Source organism: Zeugodacus cucurbitae, chromosome 3 (genome assembly GCF_028554725.1).
Source record: "Zeugodacus cucurbitae isolate PBARC_wt_2022May chromosome 3, idZeuCucr1.2, whole genome shotgun sequence".
NCBI classification, from domain to species: domain Eukaryota; kingdom Metazoa; phylum Arthropoda; class Insecta; order Diptera; family Tephritidae; genus Zeugodacus; species Zeugodacus cucurbitae.
In genome coordinates, this window is record NC_071668.1 from 42,556,828 (window position 1) to 42,573,352 (window position 16,525).

Consider the following 16,525-nt stretch of genomic DNA (forward strand, 5'->3'; position numbering starts at 1 on the left):
TTTGGAGTCAAGAGAAAACGGCGGTTGACCCTTCAATAAGCATAACCTATCAAATAGCGAGAAATATGTTGCCAGGATTTGTGGAATTTTCGTAGCCGTTAATGGAATTCAAGATGCTAGCAGTTTTGGGCCAGAGAAAAGCTTCATCGCTAGTGAACCATAGGAAGAACGTCCAAAGACAAGTAGGGACCCCTAGTAACGCCAAGAGTATCAAAACGACTACGAGTTTCCAAAACTTAAGACTGGCTCCAAACGTGCATGAAGCGAATTGCATGGAAAAAATGCGTAAGTGTTGATAAATCTTGGATGATGTTAAACAGGTTACTGAGCCCTATTTTCATAGTTTTTTAAACATTACTTATAAATTGAGAGATATACCATATACATACATACATACTAGTGATACGTTATGGTATAACCGAACATTTTAATTAAGATTCTTTGAAGATGCCACACTATAAATGCAGTATTTTTGCAAAATTTTGTTCGGATATCTTCACTGGCACTCAATTCATACAAGTGAACGAATCAGATGAAATTCAAAATTCTGGTATAAGTATGCCTGTTTCTGCCCGTTATAACCCGAATCTCGTTAAAACTGGTCGTGTTGTTCCTGAAATATAGTTTTATAATAAGGGGGCGCCACGTTCATTTTTATTCCAATCTTAGTACAGCTCTTTTATCCATGTTTCTCTACCATAAAATTTAGGGTTTCTGTTGTTATCAGTTAGTGAGTTTAGGAACTTTTAGTAGTTTTCAACATATCATTTGTATGGGAAGTAGACGTGGATATGATCCGATTTTTCAAGGTATATAATGATGTGTCTAAGGGAAATGACTCCAGAATGTTTGGTTGCTATAGCTTTAGTAGTTTACGATATGTGTACATATCCTCTGATCCTATGATTGTCTGAAACACATTCTTCTTTTATAGCTTTATTTATAGTTATAGCACTTTAGAGCTTATCGGTTAACGTCATTTTGTCATTTTTTTCGAATTCGCCCATCTGCAATACCAACCCTCTCATATGAATATGTGCAACAAATTTTATTAAGATATCTTAATTTTTATTGAAGTTATCGCTTACGCAGATGGACAGACCGAAGGATAAAAACAGTATTATGCATTTTTTGCACTGAAATAAAAATCCCAAAACGCACAGTGAGATAAAATGTAATAAAAAATCGAATTTTTAAATTATGTTAAATAATAATGTAATAATAAAAAATAATATCTGTTATTAGAATATTATTAAAAATATACTTACTTGCCACCCCTGAAGTAATAGACTTCTATCAACAGCCCTTAACCACATGACGGCGTCTCCGGCTTCAAAATTTTTCAATTTTTTACATCGATAATGTAAGAATATTCCCAAACATTTCAGTAGTTCAGAAGTTGATGCCTATTAAGTAAAGCACATAAATATATTTATACTTTTATAACCAGGTGATAAAATACAGTGTTCAAAAAACTGCAGTCGAAGTAGCAGAAGTCGCAATATTTGTGCTTTTTGCTGCTTCGACTGTCGGCGACTTTTTAAAATGAGCTATGACTTCGGCATCCGCTTCGGAAAAAAAACCGAAGTCGCAGTCGAAGCAGAGACAAAAATCAAACAGAAATCAAATTACAGCAACAGTCGCCGTTTTCATTTCTTTGCTTCTTGCTTTGCTGTTGCTTTCGATCCAAGAATGATAGAAGACAAGATTACGTCATTCGTTTACAGTTAGCTTTTTTGGGTTTTGATTTCCTGCTGAGTGTCACTTTCACGACCCCCGAACACGCGAGCAAAACAAAAACCGAAAGAAAAATTGACAAATTGCACGTTGGTACAAAACAATAAAACCAAAACAAAGAGCAGAAGTCAAGGCTAGTGCTTAATTATTATTAAAATAATTAAAATTCTAAGTGAAAAATGAATTAACTTGAAAAAGAAGTCCGCAATGGCGGAATTTAACAACAATAGTACAAAAAAGTTATATGTTGAATATTCCCTTTCGTGGATAGTGAATTCTTGTTTCGATCATGATCATAAGTCGAAGCAACAGCAAGTGTCGACTGTCGGCAGTCGCAGTCGCAAAAATTGATGTACTCGACTTTTTGCTGCTTTTGATTTCTGTTGCTATTGCTTTCAGTGAGCTGCAGCTATCATCGACTGTTTGCTTCATGTGATTTGACGATAAATTTTTTGCCTGCTTGGTCGCACTCGCAAGAATTAAAATTCCGAGTTTAATGTTTATTTCGGTTATGTATTGTTTGTTATGCTATATCGCCAACTCAGGTAAATTCAAATGCTTCAATTGATTAAAGTTAACGAATTCCTTAAATTATTATATAACATAATTTTCTATATTAAAACATGTGCTTACTGACTACCGCAGTCGCTTGAACCAGGATGTTCTTGAAAACATTTTGCTGGTAAAATTAAATCCCAGCTTTTTGAACAAAGCCATCGATACATTGGAACTTTTTGAAAATTAATTTTACTTATAAATTTTAATATCATAATTTTCGTATAAATGCATACATTCCAGAATGAATATTTGCTTTTTTACTTAAATGAATAAATATGTAATCATACTATTCATTCCATTTTACACTTTTAAAGATCTTTATGAATTGTACCTATAATCATTTATTTCTGCTTATAAATAAATGTGCTATGTTCGTGACCATGGCTGTATATAACTTGTTAGAACAAAGTTAATATATAATACTTTTTGCTGGTAAAATTAAATCCCAGCTTTTTGAACAAAGCCATCGATACATTGGAACTTTTTGAAAATTAATTTTACTTATAAATTTTAATATCATAATTTTCGTATAAATGCATACATTCCAGAATGAATATTTGCTATTTTTACTTAAATGAATAAATATGTAATCATACTATTCATTCCATTTTACACTTTTAAAGATCTTTATGAATTGTACCTATAATCATTTATTTCTGCTTATAAATAAATGTGCTATGTTCGTGACCATGGCTGTATATAACTTGTTAGAACAAAGTTAATATATAATACATATACATATACCATTTTCCCTATTTTATACGTATATACATAAAATAAAAAAATATGAAAAGTGGAAGTACGCAATTTAATAACCGAACAAATCTTAGACCATCAGTTATACAAGCCAGCAGGCAAAAAATTTATCGTCAAATCACATGAAGCAAACAGTCGATGATAGCTGCAGCTCACTGAAAGCAATAGCAACAGAAATCAAAAACAGCAAACAGTCGAGTACATCAATTTTTGCGACTGCGACTGCCGACAGTCGACACTTGCTGTTGCTTCGACTTATGATCATGATCGAAAGCAACAGCAAAGCAAGAAGCAAAAAAATTAAAACGGCGAGTGTTGCTGCTATTTGATTTTTGTCTCTGCTTCGACTGCGACTTCGGTTTTTTTTTCCGAAGCAGAAGGCGAAGCAAAAGCAAAGAAATGAAATTGCCGGCAGTTTTTTAAACACTGATAAAAAATAAAACTTTTCACGTTATAAACTTAATATGTATAAGTTATACATCATATTTCAATATCTCTTATTGTGTTAATGATGCAGTCGGTTCTACAATTTTGGAATCCAGCCAACGGTTGTCCCTTCGGCGGTCTAACACTATCCAGATCGAAAAGTAGTGAGTAAAGTCAGCCACCTTCGAGTCAAGGTGGTAGTCTCAATCGAAAACTATTCTAAGATAGCTAAATTTACTTTTTAGCAAATTAACTAAATTTCAATTTTTTTTCATTGAATTGTCCAAACAGCTGCACCATTCAGGAAAGTAAAAGAATTCGTGAAATCCTCAATTATTAAAAATATCCACTCCTCTACAAGACATGCGAAAGAAGCGTTATCAGTCCGCAGATAAAACCCGATCAATTTATAAAAACGCTATTCGCCATATTGTGTTTTTGGGGTTTTGTCAAAACGCTGATCTGGTGGGGTGAAATGGGCCTCGGATTCCGATTCAGTGACCCCAAAAACATATGGTACACATAGTAAGACTCCCTAGTCATTAGAATTATTAGAATTGAACTTTTGAAAGTTTTGTTATTGAACAGTTGAATTAATAATGTGTGTTAATAATTAATAATGTTGTGAAAATAAATAATAATTTTTTTCAAACCTTCTCTTGATCTGGGCTTTGCGCATTAGGGCACCTCATAAACTTTCGCTTGACCACACAATGCAACTAATGTAGCATATATGTATGTATATGGATGTGATATTAAGGTTACTGTTGTACTTATTAAATACATTATTAAAACTCACCTGAATTACAGTTTTCCTTGGAATATGGCTGTTTTTATTTTGAATTGTTTGCGATTGTGGTGGCAAAGATAAAGTCAGAGGCTCTTTTTGAATCAATTTGTTATGCTTATTAAAATTCGTGGTATTAATTCTAACAAGATCTTGTGATGTTATTTGCTTTTTAGTTTTAGAATTTGAAAAGTGTGTATTGCATGGCTGAGTGTCGTCTTGATTTAAATTTATGTGTTGACTGTCGTTAATTTGGTTAAAATGCAACCGAACATTTTTATTTTTATCGGTATAAGATACATTCGATGTATCTAATGGATGAGCTTTGAAACAGCCAGTAGGTATATTCGCACATTTATTTTTATTTTCAATTTTCTTTTTGTTATGCGACGCAGCAAGTTTTTTCCAAGACAAAGCACTTATAAATAATGAGTGCTTTTTCATACTCTTTTCAATAGTATTTTTTTCCGTAAAAAGTGCTGAATTTTCATTGTGTGAATCCAAGTCATTGTTAATTGCATCTTTTGTACCTTTCAATTTATTAAAACTATAACTGGTCACATGACTCTGCTTGCTTAAATTGATTCTTCCACATCCATTATGGGCAATTATTCCATTTTTAGCCAGCGGGACTCGAATACTTTGCTTCGTTTCTTGATTTTTTGCATTATTCAACTGTTCGTAGCAAAAGTTGTTCAAATGAGAGTCCATTAAGGAAGAACCTTCCAGTATATATTCATTTCGAATGTCAGATTGTTGGTTATATTGGATGCTAGTCTGGGATGAATAAAACGGATGGCGCTCTCTTGGATTAAAGCTCAATACCGTCCCCATTATGCAGAATTGATAACGTCTGAAAAATAGTAATATAAGTCAAAATATAGAGCTCCGTCCGTTAGTAAAGGACTTTGAAGGTTTTTCTCGGAAACGCATATTCAATCGACTAAACCAGAAAAAATATCTTAAACATAATATATAGCATGAAAGCAACAAATTTATGTATAATAATAAGATCTTTTTTTTTTGTATAATATGAAATAGTAACATGTTTTGTGCACTACATACGCTCGAACTTCTGTATTTCTTCGAGTAATTTAATGCCCCAGTTACCCGTGCAAAAAGGAGATCAACTGTAATATTTTTTATTTATGTCAATAAGGTAATTTATAATAAATAAATTATATAGGTATGTGACTAAATTTTCAAAAAAATCTTATGTCATGAATCGAATCGAATCGAATCGAATAATTTAATCTGCTCTTTGTAGCTTAACAATAAGTTATAAAATCTTAATTTTAATCAAAACTAGACAAGCTCAACCAAGTGATTGAGTAGTTTTGGTGAAACGTTAAATAGTTTTGATGAAATGATAAAAAGTCACAAGGTTATTTATATCAATACGAGTATCCGCGCAAAGTGGTCATTCGAAAAAGAGGGAAAGAAAAAGAAAAAGGGCAGGGAAACATTTGTAGGTGAAGACAAATCTTTAAAGGAATCCGGTAAAGGATTACACTAATATTTGGTATTAATATTAACTTACATACATATGTGTCGGATATACTTATATTAAAATCTATACAACACTATGCATCATATTAGGGCAGGATCTCTGAAATCCCTTTTCCGCAAGAAATTCCAAAGTGCTGTTCCAGTTTGACAGCTATTGTCGTTGGTTTCATTAAAGGTCTTATATCATTTATAATATTTTCAAATGCTTCTTCATTTATCCTGTAGAACGATAAGAATCTGTAAATAATCAGATGCTGCATGTTAACACTGGGCATATAGTTTATACCTACATATGTAAATGCACTTACATTGACTCGGGAATATCTAAAAGATTTGAGCCATCTCTTAAAATGCATCGCCCAACTTTACCATTATTATATTCTCGCAACAAAAGTTGCTAAGAGAGTATTATGGTTTTGCTTTGATTGTAACACCCAAAACTAAACGAGTTAGATATAGGGTTATATATGCCAAAGTGATCAGGGTGAAGAGTGGAGTTCAAATCCGGATGTCTGTCTGTCCGTCCGTCCGTCTGTGCAAGCAGTAACTTGAGTAAAAATTAAGATATCTTGATGAAACTTGGCATACTTGTTTCTTTGTTGCTTTCAAAGATGTTCAAAATCGGACCACTGCCACGCTCATAAGTTATAGAAGGGCTCCACACAAATTGGTATACAAAATTTTAAGTGGGTGTGGTTCCGCCCAGTTATGGTTCAAAAACCATATCTCCAAAACTATTCGACCAATATCAATAAAATTTGGCCTGTAATATTTTCCTTGCATCCCAATGATATGTTGTGAAAATAGGCCAAATCGGTTCACAACCACGCCTACTTCCTATATACCAGAACTTTGAAGTCGATCTGAATAGTTTACTCCAGATACCGAACATGAGGAACTCAGTGCTTGTGAACTATTTTTGCCGAATTTAATCTTAAATCTCTCAGATATTCTAAAGATATTCAAAGGGGATCTGGTTTTTCTACCAGTGTGCCCCTGTGCCAAAATTGTACAAGTGAAATCCTACGAAATTGTCACAAAATCTATTGAGGGGAATAAGTATCAATAGTAACAATTTAATAATTTCTTACAACTTTTTTAATATGAACTAAGGTTTGCTATGTAGTTATTTGCGAATAGCTCGGCTCGACATGTTGGGCTTCATAATTCAGCGAAGTTATTATTTACTTTACGGCTATACTAGCGTTAAGTTCACTGACTGCCAGTTCTGGTAAAGGAACCCCTATCCCATCCACCGTGGCACTGAGCTAATTCACAATTGAGTTAACCAGGCTAGGCAGGTCAAGCTAACCTACAGTAAAATGACAACAAGTAGGAGCACTACTAACCTGTTGTGGTTTCCTGCTAAACGGTTGCGCCGTCCAGGTCTATGCGAGATCCAGACTAAAATTCTTTGAATATCACTTTTTTGAATATCCTTGCGAATTAGAGGATTCAGTAGTAAAACACCTATGTATGCAGATTTGTAGTAGGTTCGAGTCTTAACATCTGATTTGGGCGCTTTCCTGACTTCACAAAGAACTGTTCTTATAGTCTATGTCTTTCTCCTCTTGTGGCGAACAGCTATTGAACCTAGCTGAAGATCTATTAACAAAACACAGATGACGTTTTTGGACAACATTATGTTGGAAGAATAAATGTGTTCGTTGTTTTTTTTTTTTGTTTTAATACAATTTTATGAGTATTGTTCATATAATTAGACGGATTTGAATTTTAGTATATATATATGTTTGATTCCACAAATCAAAATTTCGTTTCAGCCGCTTATAAGTCGGTTTTCAGATATAAGCTTTATACGGATATAAGGGACAAAAGTTGTGATTTTTTTAACGACGCTTATAAGAGGGGTATATCTGTATCAAAGTGTATTCAACAAAGTGAGCTAAGTACAGTGGAACTTCCATAACTCGAACTTTTGGAGTGGCAATAGCGTTTAGAAGCCAAATTTTATACAAATTTCCTTCCCTAACTCGAATTTCTATAACTCGAAGTTCTCTTTAAACCCGAACTCTTGAAGAGGCAATAGAAGGCGACTTTCATAAAAATTTCATTCCATAAATCGAACTTTTAGACAAGGGCATAATACAAAATTTAAAATTTTACTATCGAGGCAGAATTTTAAAAGAGTCCCTCTATATAGTATGGAGGCGAACAAAAAATATTATATTACACTTATGGATTGCATAAATCATCTAACACAAGGCATGAGATACAGACGTCAAGCCAAACAATAGCAAAATACAACAAACAAAATTACATAATACATGTTTTAACATATGTGCAAAAACTTTTTGCCAATGAAATAAATAAAACTGTGTATAAATCTATATTTTACAGCTTTTTGGATAATTCTATAATTCGAAGTTTTTTTGTGGATTATGGTGATTCGAGTTAGAGAAGTTCCACTGTATATGACATTTAATTTTTCTTTACCCGAATTTAACATGTTTGTTGCCATTGAATTAACCCTTACATTTATTCAAAAATTCAAATTTTGAAATTCAAAAGTAAACAAATTTCAAACCAAAAAAAAAAAAAAACATTTTTTAAATAAATAAAAGAAAATGACGAATACTTTCTGCTTGTGCAAAACAATTCATGTAAGCAATTTACTAATGTTTTGTGCTCCAACTGACAATTTTTTTTTTATTACAAACATTTTTTAAAACTATAACAATATTGGATATCACTACAACTAGTTTTTAAAAACTAACGAACAATTTTATTTGAATAACTTAAAAACAAATTATATAGAAATTAATAATAATATTTACATATGGTATTTAATTAATTCCTTTATGTTTTAGCTTCCAACTAAATTATGGGGTCTTTTTCGGGTTAATGTAAACAAATACATGAATTGTTTACTATTTAATTGTCAAACAAGGGTATGTCAAATACTTAGTTCACTTTGTTGAATACACTTTGGACTGTATAAGTTTTGATTCGCACGAAATTCATGATACGAATTTTTCTTTGTGGAAATGGTATATTCACATGAAGTTTACAATATATGATTATATATTACTATGAAGTTTGAAATGATGCCAGACAATAAAAATAATGTTTAATATAAGCTGACAAAAATAATTAACGAAAAATACTTGTATTCTTGGTTAAAAAGCTTAAAATGAGAAAAATATAATACGAAGTAACCCACGTTTTTTAACCAAAGCGTGTCGTTTGTCTTTTGATAGAGATTTTTTGAAACATATTTAGTTGCCAGTAGAAATTGGGAAAAATTACCCATCAGATTTGATTAGTTTAGAATAGTACATACATATGTTTAGTTATAGAAAGATCGTGAATAGAGGTAAAATACTGTTTCGAAAAAGGTAAAGGGATATAATTCTAACTTTGTATTTAGCTACACGTACTCTTTTAATTTTCTTCAAGAATATTTGTTTGAGAACATAAGTTATTGAAACAAGTAAGGAAAGGCGAAGTTCGGGTGCAACCGAACATTTTATACTCCCGCAATTTATTGCTATATTTTTATTAAGATCACACACAATTTGAGTCATATATTCAGCATAAAGTCTAATAGAAAACCGAAAATAATCATATATAGTACATAGGTTGAGGTAATTCCTGTACCATTTCACTAATTTTCATCACCAACATACATTATAACTGAGAGTATATGCTCACTTAATTTGGCTATTTATTTATAAGCTATTAAGCCCATCGTATTTTTAAAAATCCTTTAATTAGCTATATGAGAGCTAGGGAGGAAGTTATGGCCCGATTTTAACCATTTCTGGTATAGAGACTCACTATTAGAAGAAAACGATTAATTATTACCATAAGGCACTGAGTTCTTCATATTCGATATCCGGGGCATTGAAAAGTTATAGTCCGATTTCGACAATTTTTTCACAAGTGATGCCACGGATCATATACAGCAGTAGAGTGTATCAGATGGACTTCAAAATTGAGTTATATGGGAAGTTGTCGTGGTCGTGAACCGATTTCATCCAATTTCCACACGTGTCATCAGGGTGTCAATAATATTATATAAATATAAAATATTATATACCAAGTTTCATTGAAATCTGTCGAGTAGTTCCTGAGATATGGTTTTTGACCCATAAGTGGGCGATGCCACGCCCATTTTCCATTTTGTAAAAAGATCTTAGTGTAGCTTCTTTCTGCTATTTCTTTGGAAAAAATTAGTGTTTCTGGCGCTTTTCGTTAGTGAGTTAATGTTATTTTAGTAATTTTCAACCTAATTTTTGTATAGGAGGTGGGCGTGGTTATTATCCGATTTCTTTCATTTTTGGACTGTATTAATAAGTGGCTAGAAGAAACGACTGCAGAAAGTTTGGTTTATATAGCTTTATTGGTTTGCGAGATATATACAAATAACCAATTTAGGGGCGGGGCCACGCCCACTTACTTATTTATGGCTTAGTTACGAAACTTTATGTGTTTTCGGTTTTCGCCATTTTGAGGGCGTGGCAGTGGCCCGATTTGCCCATTTACGAAAGCAACCTTCGCAAGGTCCCAAGGAACATGTGTTCCAAGTTTCATAAAGATATCTCAATTTTGACTCGTCTCGTCACCCTGATCATTTTGATATATATAACCCTATATCTAACTCGTTTAGTTTTATGACTTACAAACAACCGTTATGTGAACAAAATTATAATACTCTCTTAGCAACTTTTGTTGCGAGAGTATAAAAACACCATCGACAAAAAACGTATATCGTATAGAATTACTGTTGAAACTTATAGTGAAACGTTGCATACTTTTAGGGCCACTTTAGTGGAAAAAGTGTCAAACAAACACATACAAACATGCAGGTGAAGCTGTATTAAAAATACAGTTTCTAGATAAGAACTCTAGAAATAAAATAGCTAATAGTTATAATATATCTGTATTGGTGTCCACATCTATTAGTTACGAAGGTAACATTCCTCTAGTTAATATTATTTATCTAATAATCTCACATATGTATATACATTACTTTTCAATAGCTGTTTACTCCCGCCGCTGAAATTTCAGCGTCCCAATTTTCTTTTCTTAGTGAATAAAAAGTGGTCTGCTTTATAAGCGAAATAAGAGTCCCCCTTGCTATCTTGGAAATAATTATGTATGTTTACTGATTGACATACAAGCAGTAATGAAAATGTTTCTGTGACACACTGAGTTATATTAAGTTGACCAATTAAGTGAAGTCAACAAGAGATAACCTCATTAAAAATTGAAATACTGAAAAGAATGATGCATTTTGCATGATGTCCTCGAAACTTATTTCAACTCTTTCCACATACCCCGACGCACTCCTTACCATAGCAACTGATTTCCGCAATTAAATTATTTACTAATATTCGATTTAAACGATTCAAACACAGCTCAGATTAACGTGAAACATATCGACATTCACCTTCGTATGTATGTATATATGTATATGTATATCTTATACTTTTCAAACGATGTGTTAAAGAATAATAACTATTCGTCTTTAAATTTTTTTGATTCAACAATTTTTAAATGGGATGGGTGAATTTAAAACAACAAATAAATTGAATACGTTTTCAATCTAAATAATTAAGTGAATTTTAATCCAGTAAATTTTGTTTGTAAACCTGCGAATACGACATTTTTGAACAGATATAAATATAATAAATACATTCTGTAATTAATGACTATTATAAGTACAGAATAAGTTGTATATACATACATATATTCCATATAGACTTTTGTCCTTTGGCCAAACTGCCACGCCTAAATATAATAAATCCTAACATGTTATACATGTTTATGTACATATAACTTGCAAAGTTTTCATTTTACTAGCTTACATTTATATTAATAAGAAATAATTGTTAAACAAAGAAATCATCAGAGTTGGTTAATTAAAACATACTTAATGGCAAAGTAGTTACATCTACAAACACATGTTCAAGTTTCAAATCTGCTATCTAGTATTTATGTGAAATGTTAAAAAAATAAAGAAAAAGTAAATTAGTAGACGACTTTTGATTCGTATTCATGTAATACGTTGTATATTGCAAATTAGGTGTATCCATTTGTGGTTATTTTTTAATAGTTAGTTTTAAGTTTATTAAATATTAGTTGTTATACTATATATTATTTAGAAAAAATTGTTTCACTGGGTCTAAAAATCGATGCTGGATGTACACACCACACTCCCATAATTAATTTAAAAATTAACAGAATAAACATTTAATGTAATGTGAATTTGAAATTTAACATTTTTTACCTTTTCACAATGTCAATTATTGTATATATTTAATATGAAGTTTGTATTAATAACACATCATGGATAGCATTTACTTCAAGGAAATATCCAATGCACATAGCTCAGCTAATGTAAGCTTTTATTTTCCTTTTAATATAATTTTATTGAAGACTTTTATTAATCTCCGTATTTATGGGAATACAAGAATTTACGGTACATTTGTTCTTTTTAATAAGTATAATTAGTGGCACCGTGTAAATTTTTAGAAATGTTTTTATTTTCACCGAAATTGATTTCTTTAAAGCGCAGTCGCATAACTGGGGTAAATACGTTATTAGTATACTCCATATATAAATACATACTAAGCATAGAGCATGCTCAGTAAGAAGTCATATTTATGGTCTCACAATGTTGCAATTTTACAATTTATATTACAATGTAATCTTTAACAACACAACATATCAAAAATTAATTTCAAACGTTTTCTTCCATTTACGCAAGGCCAGTTAATTGTAAATTCGTGATTTCTAACTTAACACACCCACATGATATAAACTGTTAGTTTTATAATTACTTATTTTAGTCATGACTCGACTTTAAGAGTCCCAGACTCCATGTTACCTTTTTTAATATCCTAGTTATTTGAGAAAATATGTACATACATACATCGTCAAAATTACATTAAAATTCCAACAAATGCTAATTAACTACGATTGTAATAACACACTAAAGTTTCCACATTTGTTTACATAAAATACAGAAAAACAAAATTTTTATACTCTCGCAACAAAATTTTCTAAGAGAGTATTATAGTTTTGTTACATAACGGTTGTTTGTAAGTCATAAAACTAAACGAGTTAAATATAGGGTTATATATATCAAAATGATCAGGATGACGAGACGAGTTGAAATCCGGAAGTCTCTCTGTCCGTCTGTCTGTCCGTGCAACGGATAACTTGAGTTAAAATTGAGATATCTTAACGAAATTTGGAACACGTATTCTTTGGCACACTGAGGAGGTTGCTTTCGAAAATGGGCAAAATCGGACCTTTGCCACGCCCACAAAATGGAAATGAAAACCAAAAACTTATAAAGTGTCAAAACTAAGCCACAAATTAAGTTATAAAAGTAAAATTTGGAATAAAGGATCACACTAGGAAGGGGCATATTTGGATGTAATTTTGTTGGGAAAGTGGGCGTGGCCCCGCCCCCAAATCGTTTATTTGTATGTATCTTGCAAACCAATAAAGCTGTATAAACCAAACTTTCTGCAATCGGTTCTCTTACGTACCCCACCACACACCATGAAAATAGTTGAAATCGGATAATAACCACGCCCACCTCCCATACAAAGGTTAGGTTAAAAATTACATAAAGTGGGTTAACTAACTAGCGAAAAACGTCAGAAATACTAACTTTCACAGAAATAATGGCAGAAGGAAGCTGCACTCAGATTTTTTACAAAATGAAAAATGGGCGTGGCATCGAACACTTATGGGTCAAAAACCATATCTCAGGAACTACTCGACAGATTTCAATGAAATTCAGTATATAATATTTTCTTGACACCCTGATAACACGGATAAAAACTAAAGCGAAATCGGTTCACAACCTTGTAACTCAATTTTGAATTCCATCTGATTTCTTCACTATATAATGTATACATAAGAAACCAATGAAGATAGCGGAATAAACCTTTACACAAATAGTGCATATGCAAATGTGTGTCTGTTCAAAAAATTAAAAAATTAAAAAATAAAAAAAAAAAATTAAAATTATTAAAATCTGGTTGTAACATCTCCTAATATAGCTCCGATATACCTAATTATAGGTTTTTAAAAAATACGGTGGCCTTTATTCGGTATATATGTATCAGCTCTCATATACTATATATGCTGATTTTCGTTATTCTATTTTTTGGTATTTGTGTGTTATCTAAATCATTTTTTTTAATTGCGAGAGTATAAAATGTTCGGTTGCACCCGCACTTAGCCTTTCCTTACTTGTTTTAATTTAAATTACTTTTTGGGGTTCAAAGACATAAAATAACAGAAAAAATTAAATTGTTTTATTAAGAAAAATTTAAATGTTCATTTTTATACTCTCGCAACAAACGTTGCTAAAGAGAGTATTATAGTTTTGTTCACATAACGGTTGTTTGTAACACTAAACGAAACTACTAACAAAACTAAACGAGTTAGATATAGGGTTATATATACCAAAGTGATCAGGGTGAAGAGTGGAGTTCAAATCCGAATGTCTGTCTGTCCGTCCGTCCGTCCGTCTGTGCAAGCTGTAACTTGAGTAAAAATTAAGATATCTTGATGAAACTTGGCACACTTATTTCTTGGCACCATAGGAAGGTTGCTTTCGAAAATGAGCAAAATCGGACCACTGCCACGCCCACAAAATGGCGAAAACCGAAAACACATAAAGTGCCATAACTAAGCCATAAATAAAGCTATGGAAATAAAATTTGGTATGAAGGATCGCACTATGAAGGGGCATATTTGGATGTAATTTTTTTGGGGAAGTGGGCGTGGCCCCGCCCCTACTAAGTTTTTTGTACATATCTCGCAAACCAATAGAGCTATATAAACCAAACTTTCTGCAGTCGTTTTTTTAGCCACTTCCTAATACAGTCCAAAAATGAAAGAAATCGGATCATAACCACGCCCACCTCCCATACAAAAGTTAGGTTGAAAATTACTAAAAGTGGGTTAACTTACTAACGAAAAACGTCAGAAACACTAAATTTCACATAAGAAATGACAGATGGAAGCTACACTCAGATTTTTTTACAAAATGGAAATTGGGCATGGCGTCGCCCACTTATGGGTCCAAAACCATATCTCAGGAACTACTCTACCGATTTCAATGAAACTTGGTCTGTAATAGTTTCCTTACATCCCAATGATATGTTGTGAAAAAAAGCCAAATCGCTTCACAACCGCGCCTACTTCCTATATACCAGAACTTTGAAGACTATCTGAATCGCTTACTTTACAATATATAAAGTAAGCACTAGTGAAGATATCTGTGCAGAGCTTTGCACAAATACTATGTTTATAGTGTGGCAGCCCCATTCTTAAAATCGCCGAAATCGGACCATAGGTTTTTAAGGCCTCATATATCGAACACGAGGGCCTCGGAGCTTCTAACCTAATATTATGGTTTCCAACTTTCAATGGACTTTATGCGCTATATATGACGAATATGTGGGTCAAACTGTGTATTATTAATATAAATAAAGTTAAATAAATAAATTGCGAGAGTATAAAATGTTCGGTTACACCCGAACTTAGCCCTTCCTTACTTGTTTCTATTATATTTTATGTTACTGAACCTCGGCTATTCCCTGTTATTGTTGTCATTTCAGTGTTCAAATGAGATCTAAGTAGATAAACATTTTTACAAGAGTTATACTACATAAACATGATAGAGATCTGGGTAAATGTGATACAAATGTGATTCGCTTTTATAGTCTCCCATTATGTTGCACATGCATTTCAGGTGTGACATTTTTTACTGAAATATATCGGTAAATCTCTAAGATCGGTTTTATTTGCTATTTTTTCTTTTTGCAAAGAAAAGTGAAACAAACTTGTATGAGGAAATGTCCCTTAGTAAATTGCTTATTTTTATATTTGGGCCAGATCTTCATGATTATCTCTGAGATGCATTACATTAAATTTTTTGAAGAACTTCACTTTAAGCACAATTTGACTCATGTATTCGGCATAAAGTCCATTAAAATAACGAAAATCATCATATTAGTATACATCTAAGATTACGTATGTTTGTAATTGGCGTTGAACCGTTTAGCCGGTTATAGCCGAATCGATGAGAGCGCGCCACTCCTCTCTTTCCTTCGCAGTTCGGCGCCAGTTGGAGATTCCAAGTGTAACCAGGTCGCTCTCCACCTGGTCCCTCCAACGGAGTGGAGGCCTTCCCCTTCCTCGGCTTCCTCCGGCGGGTACTGCATCGAATACTTTCAGAGCTTGAGTGTTTTCGTCCATTCGGACAACATGACCTAGCCAGCGTAGCCGCTGTCTTTTATTCGCTGAACTATGTCAATGTCGTCGTATAACTCGTACAGCTCATCGTTCCATCGTCTGCGGTATTCGCCGTTGCCAATGTTCTGAGGTCCATAAATCTTTGGAAAAATTTTCTTCTCGAAAACTCCTAGTGTCGTTTCATCTGATGTTGACATCGTCCAAGCTTCCGCACCATAAAGCAGGACGGGAATGATAAGCGACTTGTAGAGTTTGATTTTGGTTCGTCGAGAGATGACTTTACTTTTCAATTGCCTACAAAGTAGCACTTGTTGGCAAGAGTGATTCTGCGCTGGATTTCGAGGCTGACATTGTTCGTGTTGTTGATGCTGTTTCCCATCTATACGAAATTATCTACAACTTCGAAGTTATGACTGTCAACAGTGACGTGGGAGCCAAGACGCGAATTCGCCGACTGTTTGCTTGAGGACAGGAAATATTTCGTCTTGTCCTCATTCACCTCCA

The 16,525-nt window shown here is 32.9% G+C and overlaps 1 protein-coding gene across 6 annotated transcripts in view; it reads right to left on the reverse strand.

The window, feature by feature from the left end:
- The window catches only part of LOC105219768 (cyclin-dependent kinase 5 activator 1), a 45,824-nt gene that overhangs the window by 18,648 nt on the left and 10,651 nt on the right, over nt 1-16,525 (reverse strand). For 3 of the 6 annotated variants that reach the window (XM_054226637.1, XM_054226638.1, XM_054226640.1), the window contains 2 exons: nt 4,277-5,117; nt 1,269-1,406 (listed from right to left, as the gene is read on the reverse strand). In XM_054226637.1, coding sequence (XP_054082612.1) covers nt 1,269-1,406; nt 4,277-5,098 — 960 coding nt within the window. In that variant the 5' untranslated portion in view covers nt 5,099-5,117. Of the gene's footprint in view, nt 1-1,268; nt 1,407-4,276; nt 5,118-7,122; nt 7,379-12,026; nt 12,468-16,525 lie in introns of those variants that run through there. The other 3 variants (XM_054226641.1, XM_054226639.1, XM_011196070.3) reach the window with 3 other exon arrangements.